A 25,587-nucleotide genomic window follows, 5' to 3' on the forward strand; every position below is an offset into this window, starting at 1 on the left:
CGTCATTTACATTAGGTATATCTCCTAATGCTATCCCTCCCCGCTCCCCCCACCCCACAACAGGCCGCAGTGTGTGATGTTCCCTTTCCTGTGTCCAAGTGTTCTCATTATTCAATTCCTACCTATGAGTAACAACTTGCGGTGTTTGGTTTTCTGTCCTTGTGATAGTTTGCTAGAATGATGGTTTCCAGCTTCATCCATGTCCCTACAAAGGACATGAACTCATCCTTTTTTATGGCTGCATAGTATTCCATGGTGTATATGTGCCACATTTTCTTAATCCAGTCTATCATTGATGGACATTTGGGTTGGTTCCAAGTCTTTGCTATTGTGAATAGTGCTGCAGTAAACATACGTGTGCATGTGTCTTTATAGCAGCATGATTTATAATCCTTTGGGTATATACCCAGTAATGGGATGGCTAGGTCAAATGGTATTTCTAGTTCTAGATCCCTGAGGAATTGCCACACTATCTTCCACAATGGTTGAACTAGTTTACAGTCCCACCAAAAGTGTAAAAGTGTTCCTATTTCTCCACATCCTCTCCAGCACCTGTTGTTTCCTGACTTTTTAATGATGGCCATTCTAACTGGTGTGAGATGGTATCTCATTGTGGTTTCAATTTGCATTTCTCTGATGGCCAGTGATGATGAGCATTTTTTCATGTGTCTTTTGGATGCATAAATGTCTTCTTTTGAGAAGCGTCTGTTCATGTCCTTTGCCCACTTTTTGTTGGGGTTGTTTTTTTCTTGTAAATTTGTTTGAGTTCTTTGTAGATTCTGGATATTAGCCCTTTGTCAGAAGAGTAGATTGCAAAAATTTTCTCCCATTTTGTAGGTTGCCTGTTTACTCTGATGGTAGTTTCTTTTGCTGTGCAGAAGCTCTTTAGTTTAATCAGATCCCATTTGTCAATTTTGGCTTTTGTTGCCATTGCTTTTGGTGTTTTAGACATGAAGTCCTTGCCCATGCCTATGTCCTGAATGGTATTGCCTAGGTTTTCTTCTAGGGTTTCTATGGTTTTAGGTCTAACATTTAAGTCTTTAATCCATCTTGAATTAATTTTTTATAAGGCATAAGGAAGGGATCCAGTTTCAGCTTTCTACATATGGCTAGCCAATTTTCCCAGCACCATTTGTTAAATAGGGAATCCTTTCTCCATTTCTTGTTTTTGTCAGGTTTATCAAAGATCAGATAGTTGTAGATGTGTGGTATTATTTCTGAGGGCTCTATTCTGTTCTGTTGGTCTATATCTCTGTTTTGGTACCAGTACCATGCTGTTTTGGTTACTGTAACCTTGTAGTATGGTTTGAAGTCAGGTAGCCCTATCCAGCCAAACTAAGCTTCATAAGTGAAGGAGAAATAAAATCCCTTACAGACAAGCAAATGCTAAGAGATTTTGTTTGTTTGTTTGAGGTGGAGTCTCACTCTTGTCTCCCAGACTGGAGTGCAATGGCGTGATCTCAGCTCACTACAACCTCCACCTCCTGGGTTCAAGCAATTCTCCTGCCTCAGCCTCCTGAGTAGCTGGGATTACAAGTGCCCACCACCACACCCAGCTAATTTTTGTATTTTTAGTTAAGACAGGGTTTCACCATGTTGGCCAGGCCATTATAGTAGTTCTTAATTCCACAGGCCAAGGAACTAATGTGGGGGTTATTCCGAATACCAAGTATGTCTATATGGAGACTGCTGTAATTACCACTAAATGGAATCTGGAATTATTGAGCCCACCATGGGCCAGACTTGGGCCAGGACTCAATTTATTACTTATTTTCTATATAACCCCAATTTAAAAGTGGGGTTACGATGATACTGGGATTTTCAGTGTCACTGTCAACTAGGTTCATTGTGTCCAGTGGTTCTTAAAATGTGTGGGTTATTTCCTTTCCTGTGTTTACTGTTACCTGAGAAAATAGCTGAATTCACTTTCCGTGATGTTAGCGTTCTTCCTCCTGGCAACTCATCCTTTCTTTCAGTCACAGGATTCCACGTCTGAAAACTGGTTTAGATCCAGAAACTATGCAAGGAGTTTTATCTTTTTATTGGAGTGGTTTCCCTTAGCCTCCTGATCATCCATAATTTTTGTTTTGATTATATAGATTGGGCATATCCTCATTAGTTGCCCATCTGTCTTGCCCCTAGGGATGCTGTGCTCAATGATCTTCTCCTTAACTTTGTGCATCCATACTCTGTGGCTACCACTCCTACTTTGACATTCATTATAATAATGGCACACGCACTATGGATTTGATTGCTAATAGCTGTCACCTGGCCTCTATTTCAGGCTCCTCTTTATCTGATTGTTTTTGGGAAGCCCAGATAAGTAACAACATCTCTTACTGTCAGCCCTATCAGTAAGAGGAAAGCCAACACTGGTATTCTCAATGATGCTGGTGTCTGCCTCAGCAGTGTGTTTCTTATTTCTTTAGCAAATGGACAGGCATCTGAATCCTCAAATTAAGAGGGTTTAGGGGATCTAGTTTTAGAAATTTCAAGTACATGGAGCTAAGATGTCCCCATTCCATGCCTCAGGTTTCCCTACTATCAGGAATCTGCTTAGTGTGGCAAACTTGCTGTCACTGAGAATTTTACTTTCTTTAGAGCACTGTTACCTTTATAATTAACACTTGGGCTTGATACTTAGCTGTTTATGCCCACTCATTGCAGGAAATGAGACTATATGCTTCCGAGGAAATCTATATACATATTTAAATTATATATTTTACCTGTCCATCTTTCTAGAATGTGAATTTCTTAAGCTCCTATTTGTACCTGTGGAACCTAGAACAGTTTCAAATTCTGTAATTATTAAGATGAATTCTAATATGTGCCATATATACAATCATTTCATCAATTACATGTTATTAAGGAAGAATATGTTGGTAATACCAAAAGAGCAAGATTTTAAAAAATAAGCCAATTATGGATAATGTTTATCACCCTATTTCAAATTCTACTGTACTTTAGCCAGCCATGCTTTTGTATTGGAGCTTAAGACTTGGTGTAAGCACATGGGGCCTCTAGATCTACTGACATTTTGGTTTGGTTCCTATTCTAAAATCTGCTGCTTTCAGAGCTGGCAATGAATTAAGAGCAGATTACCAGACACTTAGCCGCTTAAAACAACAACACATGTTTATTATCTCACAGTTTCTGTTGGTTAGGAGTCTTAGCATGGCCAAGCTAGATTTCCTGCAGCTACAATCAAGTTGTCATCTGTGCTGCATTTCTATCTGGGCACTTGATGCAGGGAAGAATCTGATTCCAAGTTTAATAAGATTGTTGGCAGAATTTATTTCCTTTTGACAAGAAGCTGCCATCAGCTCCCCCACATATCCTAAAGGCTGTTAGTAGTTCCTAGAAGGTATCCACAGTTCCTAAAGCCTGCCTGCATTTCCTTTGTAACATGGGCTTTACATCATGGCTGCTTACTTCGTTAAGCCAGCAAAGAGAGTATCTAAAACAAGCTGACTAGCAAGGCAAAGTCTTATGAAACTTAACAGTGTCATCATGGGAGTAAGATCCCATCACCTTGCCATCCCCCTACCTTGTTTATGAGCAAGTCCCAGGTCATATGACTTGTGACTCATATACAAAGGCATGAATACCATGAGGTGGGGATTATGGGCTACCATCTTAGAATCAGTCCTCTGCACAGTGTCCAACAGTTTTCTCTGAAGCAACTCTGTGGAGCATAGTTTGCAAACCATTGCCTTACTTAATATACACTATATATGACCTTTTTTAGTTGGACTTTGTGTTTAATAGTTTACTAGAACATTTTCTTTGGAATGGGAAAGACTTAAGACTTATTATCAGTTTTAGTGGATATCTTATGAGAGGAAATGACCCTCCAGGAAGGTTTCAGCAATATGTCTCAAAATATAGTTCTTGGGACACTTGTCCTCTGAGAAAGCTTCTGTGTTTCAATTAAGTTTGTGGAAACACTATATTATATAATCCTCTCAGTGAAGCATATTGTCATTATTATTTGAAAAAAGTCCTACACTCAAGAAATCTATTTAATTGTACTTAAACCAGAGTTTTCCAAAGTTATTTGATTAGAGAACTTTTAAATTACTCAATGCCCTTTAACATTTTGCAGAACCAGTATTCCGTGGAATACACATTGGGAAATGCCCACATATATAACTTGACAAGTTGAAAAGGAGGACAGAATACCAAGAAGAGAAATAAAAAGCATAAAAGGGTCATAGTTAAATGTTCCCTACCTAATTAGAATGAAAGTTAATATTTTTTAAAAAATGATGATGATATCATGAACTTGGTATATGACTACACTTTGCAAAGAGCTTTCATGACTATCTTATTTAAAACTCTCAGCAATCTGTTAGATATCACAACTATTTTTTTTTTTCAAAACAGATGAGAAAATGAGGCCCATGACTTGTACAAGTCATAAAATTAATAAGGGGTGAAGTCAGTATTTTAGTATAGCTTTTCTAGCTTCAACTATAAAACTATTTCTGTTACAACATGCTATTACTTTATAAACATGATGAAGTTGAAAATGAGGTTGTTGAAGAATGCCTTTATGTACTATGTGATTTAATTTTTAAGTATTTATTAACCCAAAGTAATGAAAAACAGTGATATAAAATAGTTAATAAACTGTTGTCTTAATGTAATGACTGTATGAAAAAATGTTGTAAAGACAATATATGAACATTTTTTCTCTGTGTATAGAACACACATACACACATAATTAGGTTAGTTTGTATTTTACAATAGAGGTAAGTGAAGGGGAAATTTTAGTCAAAGGTTCAAATTTTTAGATTATTTTTTGTCAGGTCCTCATATTTAAGTATGTTTAACTTGTGTTAATAGAATAACTGAATACCAGAGTTAGACAGGATTTAGTGTGCTTTTTGTGTAACTTCCTATCTAAAGCATTGACCCTTCTCTACATCGTGCTGACAAGTGATACTCTAGCCTTTTCTTTGAACACCTGTTGTGATGGGGTGGTGACAGTCTACGAAGGCAGCAGAACATATTTTTAGATTTTTACTTTGAAGCATTTATAGATTTGTAGGAAGTTGGAAAGATAGTTCAGTGAGATCCTATATATGCTTCACCCAGTTTCCTCATTGGTTATATCTTGCATAGCTATAATTAAGAAACTAATACTGGAACAATGTTTTTATAGTTCTAAGACATCTTATCACATATATGGATTCATATAACCACCACTTCTATAAAGATGCAGAACTACTGTATTACCACAAAGATCGTTCTTACACTTCCTCTTTCTAATGACATCCTACTCCCTCTCCACCATCCCTGACGTCTGCCAACCACTAATTTGTATTTTATGTCTATTTTTTAATCATTTAGAGAATGATATATGAATGAAATCATATAGTATGTGAAATTTTGAGTTTTTTTCCAATTCATATAATGCCCTTGAGGTCTATCCATGTTGTGTGTATAGTTTTTTCCTTTTTATTATAAGTAGCATTCCATGGTATAGATATACCACAGCTATTAATGGATACTTTGGTTGTTTCACTTTTTGGCTGTTGTAAATGAAGATATCTTCTTTGGTGAAATTTCTATTTATATAAAGCATTCAGCCTTTTATCATTAAGTATGATCTTAGCTGTCGGATTTTTATTGTTGTTCTATGTTAGTTTGAGCCAGTTCCCCTCGATTATATTTTTAGAGTTTTTAAAAATCATGAATGCGTTTTCTACATCAGCACTCAATGGATAAGATCATGTAATTTTTTTCCTTTAAGTTTTTAATATGTGGATCACATTGATTTTCAAATATTCGACCGGTCTTGCATTCCAGGAATAAACCTCATTTGGTCATAGTATGTAATTCTTTTTACATATCACTGAATTCTCTTTGCTAATATTTTGTTAAGGATTTCTGTGTTTATAATCATGAGCAATATTGGTCTACAGCTCATTTATAGTTTGTCGTTTTCTTTTTTGTTTTCTGTTTGTTCCTTCTGTTGTTCATTTTGTTGTTTTCTTTTCCTTGCCTTCCTACGGGTTATTTGAACATTTTTTTTAAACATTTTGCGAATTGTGTTTTGATTGACCTAGAGTGTTTAAGTGTATTTCTTTTTGTAGGTTTTTTTGTGTGGTTGCTTTAGGTAATATATTACATGTACACAACTTATCACATTGTATTGGTGCTGACATTTAACTAGACTGGAATGTAGAAACCTTAAGTCATTTAAATTCTTTTATTTTCTCCCTTATCTCATAATGGACTTGTCTTAAATATTTTCTGTATATATGCTGAAAACCACATCAGACAACGTATGTTCTGCACTTTAAATATCAAAAACATAATTTAGAAAACTCAAGAGGAGAAGAAAACCCATATTTTTGCTTAGTATCTGCTTTATTCCTTCTTGATACTTTCAGATTCCTTCCTTTTTTATTTCTCTTTCGTTTCAAGAACTATCTTTAGTTATTTTTTTAGGGTAGATCTGCTGGTGACAGATTCTCTTTGTTTTCTTTTGCCTGAGAATGTAGTTCTCATTCATTTCTGAGAGATAATTTCATCATATTTAGAATTCAGGTTGACATTTCTCTTATTTTAGCAAATGAAAAATATTATGCCACTTCCTTCTGGCCTCTAAGGTTTCCGATGAGAGGTCTGCTATCATTTGAATTGTTTTTCCCCTTTAGGTAAGGTGTTGCTTTTTTCTTGGGGATTTTAAGATATTTCGTTTTTAGTTTTAGTTTGATTATGGTGTATCTTGTAACAGATATCTTTGGGTATTGTTTGTTTAGGGTTTTACATAGTTTCTTCAATCTGTAGGCTTATATCTTTGGCCAAATTTGGGAAATTTTCAGTCTTTATTTCTTTGAATACTTTTTTTTTTAAACCCATTCACTTTCTTTTCTCCTGGACTTACAATGATATGAGTGTTAGACTTTTTGCTATAGTTTCTTAGGCCCTTGAGGCTCCGTTCATTTTCTTTTCTTTTTTTTTTTTTTTCTTTAGTCTGTTTTCTGTCTGTTTTTCAGATTGGGTCAATTTTATTGTTCCATCTTCAAGTTCACTGAGTCATTCCTCTGTCCTCTCCATTCTGTGGTTGAGCCCATCAATTTGCTTTTTGTATTTCAGTTATTTTTCAGTTCTAAAATTTCCATTTGGTTCTTTATGTGCTTTCTAGTTCTTGTTGTAGAACTGGAAAGCCCAATAATACATTTTTGTACTGTTACTGTAGAAAGATATTTTATTATCTTAGTTCTGTACTATTAAGCTGCAAAAAATAAGAATATCCAGTGGAAAGTATTATTAGGTGTATAATAATAGTCTTAATAGTTTTTAGGACTATTTTCTATATGAATTACCATTAATTATCTTATTCTTACAGGGACACTAATTTTACTTATTCAATAAGTGTTTAGTTAGTACTTATACATGACAGTTTTTTGTTTTGTTTTGTTTTGTTTTTGGAGATGAAGTCTCATTCTGTTGTTGCCAAGGCTGGAGTGCAATGGCACTGTCTCAGCTTACTGCAACCTCCGCCTTCTGGGTTCAAATGATTCTCTTGCCTCAGCCTCCCAAGTAGCTGGGACTGGGAGCTACATGCCACCATGCCCAGCTAGTTTTTGTATTTTTATTAGAGACAGAATTTCATCATGTTGGCCAGGCTGGTCTCAAACTCCTGACCTCAGGTGATCCACCTGTCTCTGCTTCACAGAGTGCTGGGATTACAGGCGTGAGCCACTGTGCCCAGCCTATATGACAGTTTTTTTGTCAATCAGATGTTTTTGCTTTAGTTTCAAATGGTTAAACAACTTATGTTTTTTTTATTTTCAGAGAAAAAGAATTACATTTCTGCCTTTTTGGTGGGTTGCAAGCACAGAGGGAGAAGAGAAATTTTGAGCTGAATTTTCGTACTGTCACATAAACCAGTTAAGAATTTGTATTTGCAGGCTTCAGGCTTCATACTGTTTTTTCTCTAATGCACAGATTTGTCAATGCTTTGTTGTGGGACGATACTGTATTTTGAAAGGGCTACAGGTTTTCTGAGACACAGATACACTTAGCTTTTTGGGTAGCCATCCAGGCATGGGTATAAGTATCCCATATACTGGTTATCTCCATATACTCCAGTGTGTTTTACCAATATTGTAATTATTTGTGCCATGAAAAACCTTGGGAAGCCCTTCTCTAGCCCACAGGTTAAAGAATGGGGTTCTTTCTACAAATTGCATATTGTGTGTGTTAGATAATAAAGCCTATTCTCTTTCATAAATGAGTTTCTTAAAAGAATTGCCTCCAGTAATTCTCAAACATCTGACCATAATCATCTGGAAGGCTTGTTAAAATATAGACTGCTAGGCCCACCAACAGTTTCTGATTCATTAAGTCTAGGGTGGCACCCAAGAATTTACATTTCTAATGTGTTCCCAGGTGTTGCTGATGATGCTATTTTGAGGACTGCAATTTGAGAACCATTCATTTACACACAACTTTTTCTACTTTTTCACTTCCCTTGGTTCTTCAGTTTCTTCAACCTGATTTTAATTTTCATCATTCTATCCAATTGTTCTTCCTGACATCTTTTCTAATCTTCATGATTGCCAAATCCAATGCATATTTTTCACCTCCTTATCTTATTTGATATGTAAAAATCATTCAGTATAGTCGATTTCTTCTTCGTTTTAGGAAACTCTATTTGATTTGTAGACCTCCCTCTATCTCCCTCCTTCCTCCCTTTTTTTCTCTGCATGCTGTTTCGGAATCTTTTCTCTCTTTTTTTTTTTTTTCTCAAATCAAACCCTAAATGTTAGAATTCAGTTTGGGTTCTCTTCATACTTTATTTTACCCTCTATTCCTAAATGATCTCACTTACTCCTGTCTATATGTTAATTATTGTCAATTTATGTCTCCACATCAAAACTTTGAGTTGTTTTGTTTTTATTTTATTTTTTATTTTTTTTTTGAGATGGAGTCACTCTGTCGCCCAGGCTGGAGTGCAGTGATGCAATCCCGGCTCACTGCAAGCTCCGCCTCCTGGGTTCACGCTATTCTCCTGCCTCAGCCTCCTGAGTAGCTGGGACTACAGGCGCCCGCCACCATGCCTGGCTAATTTTTTGTATTTTTTTAGTAGAGATGGGGTTTCACCGTGTTAGCCAGGATGGTCTCGATCTCCTGACCTCATGATCCACCCACCTCGGCCTCCCAAAGTGCTGGGATTACAGGTGTGAGCCACCACACCCGGCCTTTGTTTTGTTTTTTGAGACAGTCTCGCTCTGTCTCCAGGCTGGAGTGCAGTGGTGCGATCTCAGCTCACTGCAACCTCTGCTCCCGGGGTTCAAGAAATCCTCCTGCCTCAGCCTCCCAAATAGCTTGGACTACAGGCATGCACCACCATGCCCAGCTAATTTTTTGTATTTTTAGTAAAGATGGGGCTTCACCATGTTTGCCAGGATGATCTCCATCTCTTGACCTCGTGATCCGTCTGCCTTAGCCTCCCAAAGTTCTGCGATTACAGGTGTGAGCCACCATGCCTGGCCAAAACTTTAAGTTTTATTACACCCTGACCAGATTCCTTCCTATATGTCCACTAGGTTCAAATAATATATCAAAAATCAACCACCATATTTAATAAATTCTAAGATGTACATTTTAATCATTTTTATATCCTGAAAGTTATGAATCCTATAGTCAATGGCATCATATATTTTATGAAATAGAGTAATTCCCTCTTACGCTTCCCTAACAAGAAGTGCTCTTCCTCCAGTCTTCTCCATCTCATAAATTTTTTCTTCCATTCAGTTTATTAATGCCAGAAACCGGGGAGTTAACCTTGACTCTTCGGTCTTTCTTAACATTGTTATTTCTACTTCAAAAACATCTCTCAGTCCCTCTTTTCTTACCATGTCTATTGCTATTATCTTTATTCAAGCCATAATTACCTTTCCCAAGGGTTATTGTAAATGTCTTTTAACTTTTGGTGTCATACAACCTAGTCTCTATATAGTACTTATATTCATCATTTTAAAATGTTAATCAGATTATGTCACCATTTCACTTAAAATCCTTCAGTGTTTGAAATTTAAAATCTTTAATATGAAATAGAAAGACCTACCTAAGTTGTTCTGTGCTGCCTTACCACTTTCACTTAATACTATATTTTTCATTCTTTTTGGTTCAGAAACCATGGTGTTCCTTCAGTTCTTTTATAGCACCATGTCAAATCTTTCAGTTCTCATCTTAAACATTATTACTTGAGGGGTGTTTGCTGACCCCAAAGTCTAAATTACATCTTATTGTATTCTTTCATAGTGTCTTGTATTTTTCTATATGACACTGATGATTTGTTCTGTTTCTCTATCCCTACTCTGTTGTAAGCATATTTCATTGTTTTACCCTTTCAAGTAGAGCTTAGCACAATACATACCAAATGGAAGGTGTTCAGTAAGTATTTTTAGAAAAATAAAATTATAAATAGAATTTTAAAAGATATATGTGCATATATAGACTAAAATATTTAAGATAAAAAATAGTTTATATTTTGAAATACTGAGCAAATAAGAAGCATGTAAGTTTGGGAAATGGTGGATATACATTCTTAGTTGCCAATTACATAAATTGTCTGACAAAATTTTTTGTAATTTACTTTTTATAAGAATGTGATTTCTGAAAAATGTTGAAAAATTATTTCAGAATATTAAGTGATTCATGATGTTTAAGTAAAGTTTATTTTTACTAATAGATATTGAATGAACCTGTTTTATAATTTTCATACAAATTAATCTTTTGTGAAAACAATTTTTTTAACCACACAAATTTCTTATGGGGTTTTAGCATGATGAAGAATATCATACTGCATTTCAGAAATGACATTTAATTATTTGGCTTTTTAAAGTACTGGCTATTGCAAACCAATGTAAACTTTTTAAATGTCCCTTAATCTTTGGAGAACAAACTCATGTCTTTAGACCAGCATAGGAGTAAAAAAAAAAAAAAAAGCATGAATAACAGTCATAGCTAATAGTCTTTTTCAGCATATACATTTTTTTGTTTCTATTTCTGTTTATTATTAGCTTTTTCTCTTTTTGCAGGATTTTTGTTCTGTAGGGTCTGTCTAGAGATATAAACCTTATATTATACATTCTATAAATTTCACTCATTTTGAATATTAGCTTTCTTTTTGCATATATATATATATATATAGCACTCACTATATATATATATATATGTAGTGAGTGCTACAAAGTTCTTGAGATCACACAGGATCACACAGTTTAAAATGTTTATAATGTCTCTGTCTGTCCCTTTTTTCACCATCTCCTTTACTGCACTCTTTTGTCTGACTCTCACAGGAGACATGGATTACAACTGGTTGGATCATACGTCTTGGCATAGCAGTGAGGCATCCCCAATGTCTTTGGTGAGACATGTGGAGCCTTACTATTTAATTTTCGTTATCATTTCACTTTTCCTTTTTTATTTACACCTTTGCATGTTTCTTTTTTGTATCTTCTTTTTTTTTTTTTTATCCCATACCTGTAGGGGACAGTCAAAAGGGAAAAAGAAAAACTAGTGAGCAGGCAGTTTTGTCGGACTCTAACACCAGGTCTGAGAGACAAAAGAAAATGATGTACTTTGGTGGCCACTCTTTGGAAGAGGATTTGGAATGGTCTGAACCTCAGATTAAGGACTCTGGGGTAGATACGTGTAGTAGCACAACCCTTAACGAGGAGCATAGCCATAGTGATAAGGTACTGAGATTGTGGAGCCTGCCTTTTAACCTGCTCATTTGGTCTTCGTTTGCTCTCTGTCACTCATTAAAACAGAACATAATAAAAGGACAGGGCATCTCAAGGGTCACTGTAGCATTTCTTAAGGTGCAGAAAAGAAAAACAAAACCAAACTAAACAAACAACAAACCAAAAAAAACCTCTTGCTTGCTTTGCTGTTTTTATTGTTTGACGGCATACCAAAAAATAAGTATATGAAAATAAAACTTAGGAACAAAGGAATGTTTTGTCTTTTGTTGCATGAGAGAACTTTGTAATGTTATTAAAAACTACAAATAATAAGTTTTGGATTGGCTTATTTGATTGTTTGCATATATTTTCCTTGGGATGAAATTAAATTATTAATAGTTTGAATCCCAGGCAAAAGGGAGATAATTGGGTCTGTTTGCACAGAAAAAGTTGTTTTTCTTTTTTCCCTTTCACTGTCATTTTGGTCTTTTGTTTTATTGTCATAGCATTTTAATGTAGTATTAATTAGTATTAGAGCCCTTGCCATCTGCTTTGATATTTATTATTTTTGCTCTTAGGATAGTGGGACTTTTGAAATCATTTTACCATATAGATGTAATTGACTGGAACTTGTGTTTTGCCTGCTAAACTTTGCATGAAGATATGCCTGTTACTTTTTGATAACTGTGAAACTATGATTACACAAATCATTTACTTTCCTTACTTAGCATATCATTCATAACAGAATAGTTTCATTATTTACAGAGGCCTTGGTTCAGCCCTGAGAAAGAAAGAAACTACTAATGTTTTCAAGGTTATTTAACAATGGATATCATTGAATTATCTAGTAAAGGTAATTTACTAAAAGACCTGAAAGAATCATGAAAGAACCTCTGAGAAATGAGAACTGTAATCTATTCTCACCTGTAGATGAAGCCTGTTTCTCCCATGCAGATTCAATTGGGAATTTATTGAGGCTTGTGTACACTTTATTATTTTAATCTAGAAACCTATTCAAAAAAAGCCCTCATCATAGGCTCAAATGTAATGTTTTAATATGATATGACTGTTTAATTTTTACTGTAATACAGGCTTTCAAAATCTTCCAAAAGTGTTTGAAGAGGAAATTTTCATTTTTAAATGAATTCACTTGCATAGAATTTCAATGCATCTTTTCTGCCTGTGAATTTTTATTTTTCAGCATGTAGATAATTAGAGTTGCATGCATTTTCAAAATTTCTCAGATTTTGTAGGCTATATAACCAGTATTGTGTTAGAGAACTGTAAGAATTGGAAGTAATTGGATTTTGAAAAAAACTTTGAGATTATATTGAGGTTATAAGCATAATATAGTACACCCTTATGATCAGTGCTTTGAAATGAAAGCTGGTTTGTGTAATCATAACACTGGAATTCTGAAGTTTAGAGAGGTCGTACAATCAGAGATCATTTGTCATAAAATGATAAATAAAATCATTTATTTATTTTGTATTTATTTATTTTGTTTGTTGATGCAAAATGTCAGCACCCTGTAACCTGGCAACCATCTAAAGATGGAGATCGTTTAATTGGTCGCATTTTATTAAATAAGCGTCTAAAAGATGGAAGTGTACCTCGAGATTCAGGAGCAATGCTTGGCTTGAAGGTACGTAATAAAATGTATGAGATTTTGGCTCTATACTCTTACAGATTTACCAGAAAAGCAAAGGATAACTCTTTCAACCTGTACCAATTTAGTAGTGTATTTTTCTATTTTCAATAATTTGTGAAGATTCGCACTCATTATCTGAAACATTTCATTTTCCCACTATTATTTAAGAAGTTGCCATAATTCCACAGTAATACTTGTATATATATATAAATTTGGAAGACATTAAAAGTAACCTCATTAAGATCTACTTGAATCTGAAATGCAGTCGCCAAACGTATTTTAACTAAACAGTTTATTCTTTAAGTCTAAATCTATGTTTATATTTTATTAAAGTGATAGTTTTTTAAATTACTCAAAATGAAAACTTGGGAAATGTAATATGTATATATATGTATATTACATATGTATATATATAATTTTGTATAAATTCTGTAAAATGTGTGTGTGCGTATGTGCGTATGTGCACTTAAGACAGAGTACTGTTTGAATTCTAAAAACAAAAATAATTATGCTGGGAGATTAAATACAAATATTGATTTGTGTTTTACAGTAAAATACCAGAAAATTATTTGGTAAATACATTAAATAGAGCTTTGTTTGGTTTTTGTGCATCTAGTATGACCAGTTAAAACCTGAAATGAATAAAGAATATGCTGGGTGTCATGGTTCATGCCTGTAATCACAACACTTTGGAAGGCCCAGGTGGGAAAATTGCTTTAGACCAGGAGTTTGAGACCGACCTAGACAACATAGTGAAGTCCTGTCTCTACCAAACTTTTTTTTGTTGTTTTTTTTTTGAGATGGAGTCTCGCTCTGTGTCCCAGGCTGTAGTGCAGTGGCATGATCTCGGGTCACTGCAACCTTCACCTCCTGTATTCAAGAGATTCTCCTGCCTCAGCCTCCTGAGTAGCTGTGACTATAGGTGCGCACCACCATGCCCAGCTATTTTTTTTTTTTTTTGTATTTTTAGTAGATATGGGGTTCCACCATGTTGGCCAGGATGATCTTGATCTCTTGACCTTGTGATCCACCCACCTTGACCTCCCAGCATGCTGGGATTACAGGCGTGAGCCACTGTACTCAGCCCAAAAAATTTTAAATTAGCTGGACATAGCAGCACATGCCTGGAGTCCTAGCTACTGAGGAGGCTGAGGCAGGAGGATTGCCAGGAGTTTGAGGTTACAGTGGGCTATGATCACACCACTGCATTCCAGCCTGGGCAACAGAGTGAGACTCTGTCTCTCTCTAAAAATAGTAAATGTTTTAGAGCTAAGCCATTCCTATAAAAATTGTCCTGTAGAATATAAGAGGTATTAGGAAACTTTGGATGTAGGTGGAATTGGGCTATGTATTAGGTCTTTCTTTTTTTTTATTTTATTATTATTATACTTTAAGTTTTAGGATACATGTGCACAATGTGCCAGGTTTGTTACATATGTATACATGGGCCATGTTGGTGTGCTGCACTGGGTTAAGAAAATGTGGCACATATACACCATGGAATACTATGCAGCCACAAAAATGATGAGTTCATATCCTTTGTAGGGACATGGATGAAACTGGAAATCATCATTCTCAGTAAACTATCGCAAGGACAAAAAACCAAACACCACATGTTCTCACTCATAGGTGGGAATTGAACAATGAGAACACATGGACACAGGAAGGTCTTTCTTGCATTGCTGTAAAGAAATACCTAAGACTGGGTAATTTATAAAGAAAAGAAGTTTAATCAGCTCATAGTTTTGCAGGCTTTAAAGGAAGCATGGTGCCAACATCTGCTCGGCTTCTGGGGAGGCCTCAGGAAGCTTACAATTATGGTCAAAGGTGAAGGGAGAGTATGCATGTCACATGGCAAAAGCAGGAGCAAGAGAGAGTGGGAGTGGGAAGCAAGGTGCCACATAGGTTTAAATGACCAGATCTTGCAAGAACTCACCATCACAAAGACAGCACCAAGTCATAAGGGATCTGCCCCATGATCCAAACACCTCTCCTCAGGTTCTACATCCAGCATTGGGGATTACAATTCAACATGAGATTTGTGCAGGGACAAATATCCAAACTGTATCAGACTACTAACATTTATTGCGTGGCATCCATGTGCTTGCACTCACCTGAGCATTTTATATCTGTTGTCCTAGAACACTCACAATAGATGAGAAATAGGCTTAGAAAGGTGTTTAACTTCCCCATGGTCACAAGGTGGTGACGATGGTGGGATTTAAATTCAGATTTGACCATTTCCAGGGACAGTGAGATGTGCCTATAGTCCCAGCTACTTGGAAGGCTAAGTAAGGCAGGAGGATTGCTTGAGCCCAGGGTTTCAAGTCCAGCCTGAGCAAAATAGTGAGACCCTTTGTCTTAAAAACAATTTTTTTAATCCAAATATGCCTATTATAGTGTTAGAATAAAGGTTAGGAAGTCTTGGCTTCAATTCCAAATACAGGAGTTACTAGTTACATGAAACTGGACAAATAAACTTCTCTTAGCTTTAGATTTCTTACCTATTCAATGAGGATAATTGAATTGTTGTAATATGATTAAATAAATCAACATACATTTAGTAAAGTGCCTGGCAAGTTTTAAGATATCAATAATCATTATAGCCAGTATAATTAATTATTATTAATGCTTGTTAAGCCAAGAAAGTTTTTAAATATTTACTTAAGGATATAAGTCAATAAGAGCTATACATTTAATTTTCGGAATCAAACATAGGACTAATTAGTTTATTAACTGAATCGAAGCCATGTGTAATTCACTGTAATTATGGAAAAAAATGCATGGAATAAGATGCACCCCATGATTTTTAAATTCAAATAACTTTCACTATTTAGAAGAGAAAAACCAATTCATTTCAGTCAGTGAGTTGTTATTATTTGCTTCACTTGCCATCAAATTGAGATATTGACTGAATGGCAGTTGATTAGAATCAAAGCATTAATTTTGTAAGATACACAAGTATACATATGACTCCACAGCAGGTATACATATGACTCCACAGCATTATTCCTAACATTTTTATTCATTTTCTAAAAGTTATATTTTAATAGAAACATAAAAATGAAAAATTGGGATTCAGATGGTCTGAAGTTTATATTACTTCTGATGCGATTAAGTAAATTTTGTAATTTTTTTCAAGAAAGATCCATCATCATTAAGCACATTATCAATGTTTCTAAAAGATTACCAATGAAAATTTGGTGGTATATCCTAATTATAGTAAAAGAAACAAAAATTTTATATTAAAGCATTTACATCTATAACTAGAAATGTTTATATAATTAATGATATGGTAAAATGTTTTTGGAAATGACAAAAGCAAGAATTTCTGAATAAGGACAAAAATTACCAATTGTTATGTTGTTTCTAAGTTATGCAACATTTCAGCAAATTATAGATTAAATGGCAAAACAGTTGGAATATGTGAGAAAGACCTAGCTCTGACGGCATGTGCTCCCCTAATAGAGACAATAAATTATTTAAGAAATCATTTTCTGTACATTGAATTAGCATTTTAGGTGTTTCAAATTGTTCTAGGTATTTTTTTACCTGAATCTTCAACTATGCTCGTTTTAACAATATTCCCATGTTAATACTTTCCTCTTTTAAACAGGTTGTAGGAGGAAAGATGACTGAATCAGGTCGGCTTTGTGCATTTATTACTAAAGTAAAAAAAGGAAGTTTAGCTGATACTGTAGGACATCTTAGACCAGGTAGGGTTTTACCTTTGATTATTTACATTTAAACCATTCAACTTTAGTAGTTATGAGTTATTTTCATTTCTTTAGAAGTGATTTGACAATAACAAAGAGCTCATTTAACTTAGATATAAATCTCTATTCATTAATGGAAAGTCAAAACTATTATTTCTTGAGTCATAGTAGATAAAAATCATTTTTATTTGACTTTATCTTATTTTTTTCTGATTGGTATTCTAATCTGTATCTAATATTAACCTATTTTGTTTCCCCTAAGACTTTTTTCTTTTGAGAAAATCCCAACTTACTTTAGAACAAACTTTATAGATGAAGGCATATTTCCTACCGTGTGTCACCCCTTATCTCTTTGTTAACGGATACTGTTGGAGAAATCCTTGAGTACCATAAAGAGGATTTGATAATATGCTAATTATTAAGGTTTTTACAAGAGAATTTAGATAGTGGAAACCCTTTACAAAAAAGCAAGGTGCTCAGTTGCACATATATTGAGAAACCTGGAGTATAGAGTCATAAAATCTTTAAGGAGGCAACTGATTTTGATAGTTGCTTAGAATTCGAATTTCTATTAAGAAATCCCATAGAGATAATGTTTATGTAATTTTTTCCTCTGATCATTGTCCTTTTCTGTGAAATATACTAATCACCATGGTCATCAAATTTTGTGTCACTGGAACTGTTGTTCTCAGTATGTTTTGTATTGTATAATGGTTATTTTATCCTCTGGAGTTTATTGAAGTTTAAGATGCTCTTAAGTGTAATTTGTCAGATCAAATTTTCTTTATAAGATTATTATTACTGACACACACTATAGGTGATGAAGTATTAGAATGGAATGGAAGACTATTGCAAGGAGCCACATTTGAGGAAGTATACAACATCATTCTAGAATCCAAACCTGAACCACAAGTAGAACTTGTAGTTTCAAGGCCTATTGGGTAAGTTGGTTTCAGTATTTTATATGTGTGTGAAGTTGAATACTGTTAAACAATTTGTAATGTGCCATTTAATAATTTCTGATTGCTTTATGGAAATAAATTATTTTGCAGACAATAACTTTTTCTCTTTCCTTACCAAAAGCACCACACCAAAAATAATGATATCTCTTTATCTGATCATATAGATGGTAGAATATACAGTTAATTACAAAAGAAGAAGAAATATTTAGGTGTTTATTCATTTTATTGTAACACTTTAGAAGGTGGTTATAGGATTTACTAGGGGAATGATACTATAAATCATCTATAGTCTACAAATTTTACATTTTTCAAAATGGAGATTTCAGCATAGGAAAGAAAGGGCCAAAGGACATACAATTCCTAGATGGAGGTAATAGTTTATGGAAAAACATATAATCTTTTTTAACAAGGTGGACAAACAGACCAAAAATAAGCAAACACCAAAGTACTCTTTGGCTTTGTAATTTATACCTCTGTTTTATAATGCCTATGCATTAAATATAATGCCTATAAATTAAAATTGATGATTTCCAAACATTGGCAATAAATGTTAAGGAGGCAACTGAATTACATTATATGCCAAGGTAAAATATATGCCTATATCAGAGTAAAAGCAACAGAAAAATATTACTGTTGGTGAATTATTACATGCAGGTTTGGGGTAAGAGCATTCTAGGGTGAAGCCTACAGAAATCCTTTGTGTTAGAATGGTAATGTCCAGTTTTAATTCATTTAGGAAATGATGGGCCTGTTATTATTTTTATCTCTTTTTTAAAAATGCTGAAGAAAACAACTTAGGGTGGTAGCTTAGTTTTATTGAAATGTACCTTTTAAAGTATTAAATCTGGCACTTGAAATTGTATTCATTTTTTATTTTGTCTTTTCATAGTTTTGTATTATGGTAAAACTGCAGTGCATAAGATTAGTGTATTGATCAAATATATTTCTTGGTATTAAAGGATCTTCAAGTCATATTTTTGTTTAATATTTTAAAGAATTTATAGTCCTTTATGTAATTTACTGAATGAATGTAACCATTAATATTTACCCCTTGTGTCAAATCTCAAATAAAAAGATACACTTATTTTTGGTGTAAATATAGTTCCAAGGTAATATTGAGATTCCCCATAAGAAACATGTTTGCCGTTTTCTCAATGATGTTACTACATTTTAAAAGTTTCCGGTGGCTCACACCTGTAATCCCAGCACTTTGGGAGGGCAAGGCGGATAGATCGCTTGAAGTCAGGAGTTCAAAACCAGCCTGGCCAACATGGTGAAACCTCGTCTCTGCTAAAAATACAGAAATTAGGCTGAGGCAGGAGAATTGCTTGAACCCAGAAAGTGGAGGTTGCAGTGAGCTGAGATGGCAACACTGCACTCCAGCCTGGTGACAGAGTGAGACTCCATCTTAAAAAAAATAAATAAAATAAAATGAGTTTCAATCACAATATGAATATCTTACTTTTTATTTTGGTGATATTTTATTTGCACTTTAATGTTACTGATTTCAAACAGCAGGTAAAACCAAAGAGCAGAATAGAATAAAAATGTATCTGTAAAACTTATCTTGTTGAATAAAAATTTTTTATAATGGGTAATTGTGTAGTGAGGCACATAAAAAATAAAGTCTGTTTTTTAAAAGTATGCTATGGATGCATGTGAATTTTAATTCCTTTTAAATAGTTGGAGTTAGCCCAGAATACTTTTATTAGCAATAAGTACTAAGGCTTATTTGTTTCTTATTTATATAATGCCACTATTATACACAGTTTTCTTCATTTTACACTCTCCTATTAATAAGTTGATAATGATAAAAAATATGAGTTGCATTAATTGTTGAAACCGTTTCTTTCTTTGTTTTTTATTTTTATTATCATTTCAGAGATATACCGAGAATACCTGATAGTACACATGCACAGCTGGAGTCCAGTAAGTTTTATTTATTCTAGAAGAAAATGTTATTTATAATTGCATTCATCAGAGGTCAGATGAAGTATTTAGCTAGTAATGTGAAGTAAGAAATATGATAACCTTGTTATCAAGTCTGTAAGCATATAAAGATGGAAAATTTAGTATTATTTCATGTCACTGTGGGAAAAAATACAAAAATGTAGAATATTTTAAGTTTTTTTAAAACATGTCTTATTACAGATTTTTAGATAGCATTATTAAGGTATACTATAATAAACTGCACATACTTAAAGTACACATTTAGGTAAGTTTTGAAATACATATATACCTGTGAAACCATCATCCCAACAAAAAATCATGAATATATTCACTACTCCCAAAAATTCACCCCCAAAACTTCCCCTAGTTTTAAAATTTACTATTTGTAACCTCATCTTCATTAAGTGGGGGGGAATGCTTGGAATAAACTAGTGAGTAATTACATTTATTCTAATTTATATTTTTGGAAAGTGAGATAACAGTTCTGATTTAACATCAGAGCAGTAGTGGAACAATAAATACAGAAGTTTAATGTCAAATTTATCTATAATTTTAAAAATTATTTTGAGTGCTATTTCAAATGTTAAATTAATTTTTTCCAATGAACTAAGTTACTTTATTGATTGAGAGTACAGTAAGGGATACTGGGAGAGAGGAAAAAAAGGATTGCAGTTTGAAATATGTTGATCAGGATAGACCACACTGAGAAGGAAGGATTGAAGAAAACATTTGGAGTGGCTGCGTGGGGGGAAATCTTTCCAGGTACAGGATAGGTGGATGCAATGGCAAGAAAGCCTAAGGTGCATTTAAGGAAATTCAACGAGGCCAGTGTAGCTGAATGGAGTGAGCAAGAGGAAGAATGGTATGAATGAAGATAGAGGAATAATGGGCAAATTGCATAGGCTATATAACCCACTGTAAGGACTTTGACTTTTACTTTCAGGAAAATTGGGAGCTATCTAGGATGGTTTTGAATAGATACTTACTGTTAAAATCTGGCTACTAGATTGCAAATAGATTAAATAGAGTCGAGGGTAAAAGCAAAGAGACTAGTGAGAAGGCTAATCTAGTGGCAAGATAGTGGTGACTTAAACCGTGGTGGTAGCAATGAGGATGGTAAGAAGTGGTCAGATTCTCTATATACCACAATAATTAAGAATGTACTATTAAAATAGATGTTTTTTACTTTCATATTTACAATTACAAGTTTCTTTAAAGTCTTTATCAGAGTAGTCCTTTGAATGCCATAGCTCTATACTTTACAATATGGTCCCATGACTTATTTGATTTAGTATCTTTGACTACGTGCTAAATGATTTTATCCAAAATAATATCATGATCACATAAAACTGTAACATAAATAATAAAATTATAATTATTATAAAATGATATTATCATTATCCTTATTGCTCCCATTTTATTTAGTACTTGTAACTGTGCTTTATGTTGTACCTATGCCATCACATTTAATTTTTACAACAATCTTATGGGGTAGGTTAAAATTTTTATCCACCTTTATTACATCTCTCAGATATTGTATGAGCAGCATGGAAACCTTTATCTTATTTTAGCTATTTAAAAAGACCCTAGGCTATAATTCCAAAATCGTTTCTGAGGAGACAGGGGTCCTTTCTCAGATTAGATCCAATCTTTTATTCTTTAAACATTGATTTTTTCAAGGCCCCTGTCCTTAACCCTCTTTATTCCTGGTTCCTCAATAAATTCTTTTCTTCTTATGTTGTAATTGCCAGCTGTATGACTTCTAAGTTTACATTATCAAAAGGAGCTATCATTGTCCTTACATGCCTGGATGTTCAAAGAATACATTCTGTCTTCCTGCTACCTGAAGCTTAACAACCTTTATTGTAAAAAACAACGACGACAACAACGACAAAAAAACCCAGCTTATTTCTTAGTAGAAAGGTTTCATTCTTTCTACTTGCTAGTAATGTAAAAGGTATCACCATTACTTCTAATCCCAAGGCTTGCAGTTTCCCCTCATTTCCAATTAGGCATACCACTCTACAGGTTAATTTCCAACACTAGTCTCTACTCTGACATTTGGTCCCATCTGTACTTCCACATACCTGCTTTACATCTCCCATTGGATGTCTCAGAGGTGTTGTAGGTTCACTGTGTTCCCAATTAAGTTTTTATACATCCATTCCTTTAAATATAGGTCTTCCTGGCTGAGCGTGGCAGCTCACGCCTGTAATCCCAGCACTTTGGGAGGCCGAGGCGGGCAGATCACGAGGTCAGGAGATCGAGACCATCCTGGCAAACACGGTGAAACCCTGTTTCTACTAAAAAAAAAAATACAAAAAATTAGCCGGGCGCGGTGGCGGGCGCCTGTAGTCCCAGCTACTTGGGAGGCTGAGGCAGGAGAATGGCGTGAACCCAGGAGGCAGAGCTTGCAGTGAGCCAAGGTCACGCCACCGCACTCCAGCCTGGGTGACAGAATGAGACTCCGTCTCAAAAAAAAAAAAAAAAAAAAAAAACAAAACAAAACAACAACAACAAAAAAAAACACAGGTCTTCCCCAGTGTTCTGAATCCCAATGAATATCAGCAATGTTCTGTCAAGAGAACACGACAGACATACAGGGAATGTTCTTGTCCCCAAGAATCAAAATAGTGACAGTAAATATTTAACATTTTATTCCTTTTTTTATGCCCCTCACTTCTTTCTGCCAGTTTAATTTGTTATATTCTGCCAGACATCGTTTTAAAAATTTAATAATTTTGGACTTATTTTCTTAATATTTGCAAATGTAGTCTGTCTTGCAGTTGCTTTAATGATTTATGTTTTGATTACTCCTTGTTTCTACTTTTAAATTTTTCTTAATATGTCATCGTAAGATATGAATATAGTACACTTAACAGATAGTAACTAAGTCCTGAGGTAGAGGCCTGTCTCTACTATAATTGGCACAGAAAATGGTTCACTGTTGGTCTTAAGAGAATCCCTATAGTGCACTTTTGCTTCCAAAAAAACCCTTTAAGAATATTTGGAACGTTGTGTCTAAGAAAATGGTCTATATAATGACATTTTGTGGACTTCAAAAAAATAAATAATTTAAAAGATATATGGCAAAATTTACTAAATACTTGTGAAGAGCCATTGTTATTATTCGTCATGTGCAATTATCGTTTCAGGTTCTAGCTCCTTTGAATCTCAAAAAATGGATCGTCCTTCCATTTCTGTTACCTCTCCCATGAGTCCTGGAATGTTGAGGGATGTTCCACAGTTCTTATCAGGACAACTTTCAGTATGTAGTCATTACATTTACTCTTCTTTTTGGAATATCAAAGTGTTTTTAAAATACGATGCTCGTTTTTTACAAACCAAGTTATTCCTAGAACATAATTGTGCTTTTAACCTCCCACTTTCTCATTCTTTTAATTTTTGAAATCTAATTTTGATTATTTATCATACTGCTTCATTTATTAAGAGTTAGATTTTCTAGAATTTAATAAAAGTTAGATTTTGTAAAGGTACCTAAACTCTTTTTTATGTTAGTAACTATAACAAAATTCAAGTTCATAATTTTTGCTCTATACCTTAAGATGACTATAAATTGTCATAGATTTTTAAGAGAAATAAAAATGTTGCACTATATAAAGATGGTATTTCAGATAAAAGTAAATATGAATTCTTCACTGCTTTTCAACTTTAGGGATATTTGGTGTCAGTTCATAGTAATCATTGGAGTTGAATATTGCTGTGAAATATAATGATACTGGAGATGTTTTTGTCAATAGACAAAATGAAATAGAGAAATATATAATGGATTGCTAAATACTTCAGATAACTTTGCACATTAAGTGATCCCTGATTTGAACATTTTAAAATAAAACTTAAATGTTCATTTATGCATTTTATATTGTGTTGATATCAGAGGAACTTTACAAATGTTAAGTCTTTACTTTTTATTCATTTGTTCTGTTGTCATTCCCTTATTAAACCATTTTAAAATAGTGAAATAATAAATTTATTGTTATATATTAGAAAAATACAGGTTAATATTACCAGTATTGTTGATGATTACTAAACTTGAAATTTCATGAGTATTAAAAAGCTATTTAGGTTGTCAAAATTCAGACCTTGAATTTTGGATTAAAAAAAAAAGTTACAGTGAAAAACTAAATTATTTGAGGCTGATATTTTATGCCCAAAAAAGATAGCTTTTTGTTAAATTAGCTATGAAATTTCTCCTTTGGTTTTTTTTGAGGGGGTGGGGAGGAAAGGGTAGTATTTGATTTTTCTGAAGTATTTTCATTAATTAAAAGGAGTTACAGGAAGTATATGCAAAAAGGAAAAAAGTTCATTTGAAGTTATTAAAAAAATCATTAGATATGTCTTTTTTAGAATGATTTTGACCATAAAGGTGGCAATAACAGAAAAGTTATGTAAGGAATATGTGATGCTATTAGGAGATTGTAAATGTTCCACTAAAATAAATTTCTTCCCTTATTATCTTTTTTCCTTTCTATTTCATAAACAGAGTGAACTTTTTCATTTGAGGCCAGTGGTCTTTTTTCAAGTCTACAAAATAAGTAGCATCTTTCTACTTATTCTTACATATATCGACAGCCCATATGTTGTCATTTATAGTTACAAATGTGTATTTTCTTCTACTATACTGTAAAATGCTAATAAATGTTGTTTCTTATTATGGATCCATTTCAATAGTGCATCCTTAAATAATGTTTTTGGGGCTGGATGATCTCAGTCCATAAATAAAACTGTGTGTGTGTGTCTGTCTGTCTGTCTGTCTGTGTCTGTGTGTATGTATAGTTTGCTTGAGTTGGTAAAGAAGGAGTGGAAGTTAGATTTCTGTAATAAGTAAGTGTCACTTTGTTGTCTCATTTGAATCCCAAGGTCTTATTACAGATTGGACTAGGAGGAGAGGATGAGAAGCATAGTTCAGGGATTTAGACAAATTTCAAATTCAACTATTTTTCTTCATGGTTCAAAATTAATATGGTAAAAGGTACATCTGTTAAATATTTGGGGGAAATATAAACTTAAAAGTTTCAATTCTAAATTTATGTATAACGATGTAAAGTTATAGTCTTTAGATTTATAAGTGATTTTGTAATTTAAAATTTGTACTATTTTCTCCTTTTCTTATGACTTGGAAGGAATATGTTCCACTATGATATTAGTAGTAAAACTTTTAGCTGTATGTGTTTTGAAATTGTTCACACATATACCCATACTGCACCCACATATATAAAAAATTTTGGTTATAAATATACTGCATATTTATTGTGGGAAATCTGGAAAGTACAGAAAGTTAATAAGACATAAAATCACCTATAATCCTGACACTGAAATATAACCATTCACTACATATAAATTTTTAAACAAAACTAAAAAAAAAATACTCTTTTGAATCCTGATTTTTCTCTTAGTAATATTGTGGACTTTTTCCTGTCTTTAAAAATTCCTCTTAAAATTGTTTTAATGGCCATTTTAATACTTCATTGTAACCTAAATCACTATTATAGGGTATCTTGCTTGTTTCTAACTTATATTTTTATGAATAATGATACTGTGGAAATCCTTGAATATGAATCTTGAATATTTTT

The 25,587-nt window shown here is 33.7% G+C and overlaps 1 protein-coding gene across 44 annotated transcripts in view; it reads left to right on the forward strand.

Moving 5' to 3' along the window:
* Window positions 1-25,587, forward strand: part of RIMS2 (regulating synaptic membrane exocytosis 2) — a 775,242-nt gene that overhangs the window by 408,917 nt on the left and 340,738 nt on the right. For 24 of the 44 annotated variants that reach the window (XM_055286971.2, XM_055286974.2, XM_055286975.2 and 21 more), the window contains 6 exons: window positions 11,328-11,395; window positions 13,240-13,359; window positions 16,982-17,081; window positions 17,899-18,022; window positions 19,926-19,972; window positions 23,149-23,261. In XM_055286971.2, coding sequence (XP_055142946.1) covers window positions 11,328-11,395; window positions 13,240-13,359; window positions 16,982-17,081; window positions 17,899-18,022; window positions 19,926-19,972; window positions 23,149-23,261 — 572 coding nt within the window. Of the gene's footprint in view, window positions 1-11,327; window positions 11,396-11,517; window positions 11,727-13,239; window positions 13,360-16,981; window positions 17,082-17,898; window positions 18,023-19,925; window positions 19,973-23,148; window positions 23,262-25,587 lie in introns of all 44 variants that reach the window. The other 20 variants (XM_055286969.2, XM_063642906.1, XM_055286983.2 and 17 more) reach the window with 1 other exon arrangement.

Source organism: Symphalangus syndactylus, chromosome 7 (assembly GCF_028878055.3).
Source record: "Symphalangus syndactylus isolate Jambi chromosome 7, NHGRI_mSymSyn1-v2.1_pri, whole genome shotgun sequence".
Lineage (NCBI taxonomy): Eukaryota > Metazoa > Chordata > Mammalia > Primates > Hylobatidae > Symphalangus > Symphalangus syndactylus.